The sequence below is a fragment of the Etheostoma spectabile genome, chromosome 10 (assembly GCF_008692095.1).
Source record: "Etheostoma spectabile isolate EspeVRDwgs_2016 chromosome 10, UIUC_Espe_1.0, whole genome shotgun sequence".
Taxonomy (NCBI): domain Eukaryota; kingdom Metazoa; phylum Chordata; class Actinopteri; order Perciformes; family Percidae; genus Etheostoma; species Etheostoma spectabile.
Genome location: NC_045742.1, coordinates 12,306,384 through 12,312,850, shown reverse-complemented (window position 1 = coordinate 12,312,850; position 6,467 = coordinate 12,306,384). Strand labels below are relative to the sequence as shown.

Genomic DNA, 6,467 nt, shown 5'->3' with positions numbered 1-6,467 from the left:
ATAAAGTATTTCTGATTCTGATTCTGATGTAAAAGTACTAAAGTATCATCATGTCCAATGTTTTTATTTATTTATTCATGTTATTTTGATATGAGCATTAAGCAGAATGTTTAATGTTGCAGCAGGTTGAGGTGAAGCCAATGAACTGATTTAATTAGGTTTGGGTAGTCTCATCCATCTTTTTTTCATTCTTTTATATTTTTTGTATTCAATATCTTTATAAGTAGAGCAAACAGTGCAACATTTCCCAAATAATAGTAGAAGTATAAAGCAGCATCACATAGTAATTTAAATTGTGAAAAGGAAAATTCATAGTCAATGTGTTGGGAAATAAATGTATTGACATCCCGCCAAAAAAATACAGACGCTAGAACCAGAACAGGACGCATGTTACGAAACCCTCCCATTGGTGTCGCTGTGAGTAGAACTTGGAGCCAGTTGGACGGACGCTTATTGGATAAAAGAACCGACGTCACTTCCTTCTATCTCTTCGGCCACCGCCATAGTCGGGAAAGGACTGGGGACAAAATGGTAAATACAAAATCTTTTAACATCCATTTGAGCAGTCCCTGTAAACCCGCACAAATATATTGTGTGATTAATAAACATGTCAATTGTACGTCATACATCAGTATGTTGTCTAAAAAGAGGGAATATGAGCCTATTAAAGCTGTTCAATTATGCTAGCTGGTTCCCACTCTGTAGAGCTACGCATGTTAGCTGCTTGCTCGTTTATTTATACTTCGTAAATGCTTTAAATATGTTCCATTTAAACTCGCAGTTATCCATTATACATTGGACCGAAACGCTATCTGCGTTGACCTGGTATTAATGGCGTGCTTTGTTGTTTGTAGTCGTCCCACAAGACTTTCAAGATCAAGCGCTTCCTCGCTAAGAAGCAGAAACAGAACAGGCCCATTCCTCAGTGGATCAGAATGAAGACTGGGAACAAGATCAGGTGAGTGCATGATGCCTTGGTGTTTATTTGTACAGTGAACCATATATGCAAGATGAAGCTGCCATGTAGCTAGTGATGGCGTGCAGTGTGTAACGTTACATGTGGACACAGCGTATGGAGTAACGTCAGTCAACACTGAGTCACTAACAGTCACCCTCATATTCCAGTTGATTAGGTACACCTAAGTTGCACTCCTGCAGTTTAATAGAACAAGCAGGCAATCATTTCTAACCTAATTTAATGATGATCAAGATGCGTACAGGTATTAGGTCAGATGGGAAATTAAATACATTACACAAAAGCACATTGGGTAACAATTTATCCATTTGAATCTCATTTTGTGCAGACTATATGAAATGAGAATATAAGGTTTTTGCAGTAATGTTTGGTTACATATGGCATTACATATATTTTAAAGAGACAGACTAAACTGTAAACACTAAAACATAATTCTACAGCACTACAAACTCTAGCCACCAAAATAAACTAGAACATAGTATAGACTACTGTAGGTTGCAGTATTCGTTTTGCTATGTAGACCTTGTGAATTGGTAATTTAAGTGAATATAAGAAACCTATATTATGGACTGGTACATTTACTTGGTTTACTTAAATACGTATTTCCACATTAAAGTTTATTAAGCAGTCAAAAGAAGGAATATCTCCCAAGGTGTAGAGGATGGTTAAAGCCTCTGAGAGCTTGTCGGTTTTATTAGTTTTAAAATTGTGCTTAATTTTAGCTTGTGTCTCAGCGCTCCGATATCATTAAGTGCAACAATGTACGACTGGCTGACTTATTCAGAGTAGAAGCAGGAACTTCATGTAAAGCAGGTCTGCAATTGCAGCACTCCATTGCAGTAGAGTGTTGTCATTAACCCTGCTGAGAGCATCTTTCTGCAACAGAGCTCGGACTCCTGCTCACTGCACGGTGATGAGGAAGCTCTGTAGCTGAACATTTCACTGTTTGTCCTGAATGGCAGATCTCCTGAAGGATTTCAATGGTTTTTGTTGTTTCTGAAATTACTATTGTCTGGAACAATGCTCATAATGGCCACAATGATTCATTAGTGGAAAGAGATTATGCATGTCATTGTTTCTTCAGAGGTGGGATTTACAAGTAAGATTTAAAAAAAACAAAAAAACGGGTTATTGCAGTGACCTTAAGTGATTTAATTAAATATCACACAGGCTTGGGATTTGTCAGTTTGTGGCCTGTGAAATAATAAGAGCAGCAGCAACAGAATTTGCATTGTTTTAACTTAACTCATTTGAATGAGGAGACTGCTATTGTCTATTTAGTTGCTATGGACTTCCTAGTTGGTTTTGATATCGCCAAGAAAATAAGAACAAATTATACAGGACTGGGAAAAGGCCTATACAAAAACGTTTGCTTTCAGTGAAGCAATTGCCACTCAGTTGCACAAGCAACAGATACAGGGGGTAATATTAATGTTTCAATGTCTATCATGAATATGGGACACCAGTACACAGACCATACATCGAGTTTTTTAATCCTATAAAATGATATAAATTGCACCACTATTCAACCTTGAACTCAGCTTACTGTGGGTGTGGTAGCCACACTGTCTGAATTAATGTGTCCCTCTTTTAGCAAGTTAAAATGTAACTTTCTGTAAGAGGGTAGTTAAAACATTTTACAGCCTTCAGTTACATGTTTTTTTTTCCCCACTCAGTTTAACGGTTTCATAGTTAAATTTGTCATTGTAGCATACATGACATGTCTGTTTCTAATGTTTTTCAGGTACAACTCCAAGAGGAGACACTGGAGGAGGACCAAGCTCGGTCTGTAAACATGAGGGTCCCTGGATCCAAGCATCCCAACATCTGCCAGGACCTCCAGCTGCTGGGCCTGTCCACAAGCACGGAGTCATGTTATCTGGTCCAGCAGTCATTTTGTACAGATACTCTGGTTATGCTCATGTTTGACAATAAAAGATCTGTGATCAAACTTGACATTTGGTTATCTATTTACAGACTGTACATCTGAGGCAAACGTTACATTGAGGGTTGCCACTGACACATCTCTTTACGAAGACAAGCACTCAAAGGGTTTCACTCTCCTGACCACATGCCTTTCATGCAATTCTGCACTTTTTAAGAGGAGAATTTCTACATGTTAATGGAAGATTGTGGTTATTTCTAGTTTGGCTACTACTAAGCTCTGACTTTGTTTCTTGTGCCAAAGACAGCAGTGCAATTCAAGAAGCTGAATCTAGTAGCAGGACAAACTATGAAATGTTTACTTAAAGTGGTTTGCCAGGTCAGCAATCCCAAATGTTGAGCTGTTCACATAAGCACAACTGGGTAGGTTGGAAGAAAATGTTCATCAAAATTAATCTAATCAAGTGCCAGTACTTTCACTGGGCTCCATGAAAAGCATACTGATTAAATACTTTATAGGTGAAATGGTGCAGTGGCTCCCGACCTTAACTTGAGCCCCCCTAATGTAGCAATGTCTATTAATCTATCACAAGTTGTCATTTTTGTCTGAAGGATATGGGAGGGCATGGTATTAAGTATTTGACAACCAAAGCAAACCTTTAAAATAAATCCCTTTGATCATTGCTTATTCAATCCTGAAAAGGTTGCAGTTTAACTTGTTCTCAAGAAGAAGTGGTTGTCTTGAAAGCAATGTGGGTTGCTCTATAATGAATTATTTAAATTACAATTGTTTTAAGAACTAAGGCCTCAATATGCAGAAATGACTTGGCATGAAGATATTTGCTCCACATGAGGTTAGGAACCACAAAAAAACGTGAACTGATTGAAAATAATGCACATATTTGGAGGCATGTCATAACCAGACTCAGCTTTTGTTCCCAAGAAATGAAAACGAGGGCAGCAACTTTCTCAAAGACCCAAACCCCCAGCTGCTCCCCGTCTTAGCCGGGTCAAAGGAGTTCACGTGATCTGTCTCTCCACGATCGACCTCGTCATATGCGGTCATGTTCATTGCGCCAGCGCTGTTGTTGTTGACGTTTTTGTTGACATTTTGCGCACATCCACATCCGTGGTCATCATCCCAGGTCCCCAGCAGCTCCTTCATCTCCAGCGGGGCGTCTCCCTTCAGATACTGCCAGGCTCTCTTTCCATTGTAGTCCATGGCATCTACGTTGGCACTGAAAGCTCCGACCAGCAGCTTGATGACCATGTACTGCCTGTGCATGCTGGCGACATGCAGCGGGGTGAGCCCGCCGCTGCCCCGCACGTCCACATTCACCGGGATCCCCGCACTTTCCGCGTACCTTAAAAGTTTGAGCAGAGTCTCGTCCTGTCCTCTCTTGGCCAACCAGTGCAGGACTGAGTACCCACTGATGAAATCCTTCCTGGTTAACAGATAGGGGTCCTCGGAGATGAACTCCAGGATGGTTTCATAGTTTCCCTCCACTGCAGACAGCATCCACGCGTGCTCCATCGGATACAAAGCCCAGCCTTCGTCCTGCTCGGAGGACACACTGTGCGTTTGTGACAGTACGCTACTAAAACCGCTGTGTGTTGGATTGCTTAACAGCAACTCTTTCAGGTATTTTTTACGCATAGCGGGTGTGAACGAGCCTCTCTCCGGAGCCTCCCTCTGGAGTCCTCCCGGTGCGGAGCTGTCAGTGACTTCCATCTGCCTCTGCAGCCTCGACCTACGCTGGAAAGCACTGGGCATGACATACCTCGAGAGTCGCTCCACAACGGTGCCCTGTCTGGACGTCCGGCTGCCGTGGGTGGCATTACTGACAGCTGATTCCGATCCAGTTAAGTCACATCCAACATCATCCGATCTGCTCTCGGACATGCTGCTCGGCTCCATGCACGCTGAGTTCAATGCTACTTCCTTTATTTAGACAACACCCAGAAGATATTAGCGTCAAATTATAAACTCGGGACGGTTTCCCTCTACTCCACTCATTCTGTGTCGTGGGAGGAAACAGTTTAGTTTTAATATATGCACACAAAACCTTTAATGCACAAACATGTAATTTAAAGAGCTTTACGAGTCTAAAGAGCAAATAGACCAACTTCTTCATTTTGCAAGCAACGTTAGACGTTCAAATGTAATATCTATGAAACGTCTCGTTTACCAGGCTGCTGCCACGCAGGTTAACCTCCAATGGTTGACTCACCTGTTTGGGGTCCTAATAAGCGCACGCCGACCGACGCATTCAGTGACCGAGTCTCACACTTTATCGACCGTTAAGCACTTCAGTCAAAACGTTATAAGGGAATTAAGGTATTTTACGGTTGTCAAATACTTAGCTATAGATTTAAGCCGCTATCCTCATTTCTTCACAATAGGAGACAAAGTTCATTCTTATCTCATTCTCTGGCAAGACCAATGGCGAGAATCCCTCACATGTGACCACTAATGGACTTTAAAAAGCAGGAAGTAAGTACGGCTACTTCCCTGACAATTATAACCAAAACGGCAAACCAAATAAAAAGGGATACCAGGGACATAAAAAGCAAAAACAACCTTTATTTCAGTAAAAATGGGTTCATAACAAAAACATGCATCAACATTCAGTCTGTAAAGGATTCTGGTGGAAGTTCAACAGTCAGCTCATCGAGTGTTTGAAGAAAGGCATCCAGCTCGGAACAATGACCTGTAGATGGGTGAGGGGAGGGGCAAGTTAATGATATCGCAGGTCAAATATACCTGTAGTTAATGATATCTGGAGTTTCAAACCAAGCATGTGCACCATACTTAATGGCTACAGCTGCCAGACAATAGTTCTGCTAGTGCTGCATTACTTTTTTAAATCTGTCCATTATTCACAGACAGGTTAACATTTAATTTACTAAACTGTTACTTCACATAATTGCAACTTATTTATATAGCACCAGGGTTACAAAGTGCTTCACAAATATTACACAATAGGGCAGACCCTTCACAAGCAACGAGGACGAGATCATTGCCAACCTAAGTAGAGCAGTTGCAATGCTTGGCCATATTGAAATTCAATGATAAAAAATAAAAATTAATTCTGGTTATTTTTAAGATACATACTATATAAATATAACATTTGCAAATAGATTTTAACCACACTTTAATATCTGATGATTGTAGACAAGTGTTGCAAACCTATGTGAATTGGAGTTTTCTTAAATATGATCAAGTACATTGAAGTATTTAATTTGATGATTCCAGCCATAAATGATTGTTCTAGAAATGTACAAATCACAAATGATAGATTTTGGCTTGAAAATACATATACTGACCGTGTGCTTCAGTTTATTAAACTAATACTTTTAAAATGTTTTTTTTTTTTATCCCAAACAAGTTTGTACCTGAACGTGTTGGCATCTTTACAGGTGACGGGTTTGGGAGTGGATCGATCATTTCCAGGTCCTCTTCACACAGATGTGGAGCTTGTGGGAAACACACCAGTCCAGGCAGAGCGTAGCTACTGAGAGGAATCAAATCCTCAGGTATGCTGTACTTTTCAAACTCTGGAAAAATACATCAAAACTCATGTTTTAAGTTAAGCTTTTATTTAAA

The 6,467-nt window shown here is 40.4% G+C and overlaps 3 protein-coding genes across 6 annotated transcripts in view; 1 reads left to right on the top strand and 2 right to left on the bottom strand.

The window, feature by feature from the left end:
* The window catches only part of rpl39 (ribosomal protein L39), a 3,934-nt gene extending 1,002 nt beyond the window's left edge, over nucleotides 1-2,932 (top strand). Inside the window, exons 1-3 of one of the 2 annotated variants that reach the window (XM_032527922.1) lie at nucleotides 373-531; nucleotides 855-958; nucleotides 2,721-2,932. In XM_032527922.1, coding sequence (XP_032383813.1) covers nucleotides 388-531; nucleotides 855-958; nucleotides 2,721-2,769 — 297 coding nt within the window. In that variant the 5' untranslated portion in view covers nucleotides 373-387 and the 3' untranslated portion in view covers nucleotides 2,770-2,932. Of the gene's footprint in view, nucleotides 1-372; nucleotides 532-854; nucleotides 959-2,720 lie in introns of those variants that run through there. The other variant, XM_032527923.1, reaches the window with a different exon arrangement.
* Nucleotides 2,704-5,331, bottom strand: sowahd (sosondowah ankyrin repeat domain family d). 2 transcript variants are annotated; one of them, XM_032527906.1, is made up of 2 exons: nucleotides 5,092-5,331; nucleotides 2,704-4,802 (listed from the first exon to the last, which is right to left on the bottom strand). In XM_032527906.1, exon 2 carries the CDS (start codon nucleotides 4,776-4,778, stop codon nucleotides 3,786-3,788), a length of 993 nt encoding a protein of 330 aa, XP_032383797.1. In that variant the 5' UTR covers nucleotides 4,779-4,802; nucleotides 5,092-5,331; the 3' UTR covers nucleotides 2,704-3,785. The 2 variants fall into 2 exon arrangements, with proteins under 2 accessions (XP_032383797.1, XP_032383796.1); XM_032527905.1 differs by having other exon boundaries at nucleotides 2,704-4,878; nucleotides 5,092-5,314.
* Nucleotides 5,332-5,424: 93 nt separating this feature from the next.
* The window catches only part of pttg1 (PTTG1 regulator of sister chromatid separation, securin), a 3,758-nt gene continuing 2,715 nt past the window's right edge, over nucleotides 5,425-6,467 (bottom strand). For both annotated transcript variants that reach the window (XM_032527915.1, XM_032527916.1), the window contains exons 5-6: nucleotides 6,257-6,418; nucleotides 5,425-5,571 (exon numbers count right to left, since the gene is read on the bottom strand). In XM_032527915.1, the coding sequence (XP_032383806.1) occupies nucleotides 5,489-5,571; nucleotides 6,257-6,418 (245 nt within the window). In that variant the 3' untranslated portion in view covers nucleotides 5,425-5,488. The remainder of the gene's footprint in view (nucleotides 5,572-6,256; nucleotides 6,419-6,467) is intronic.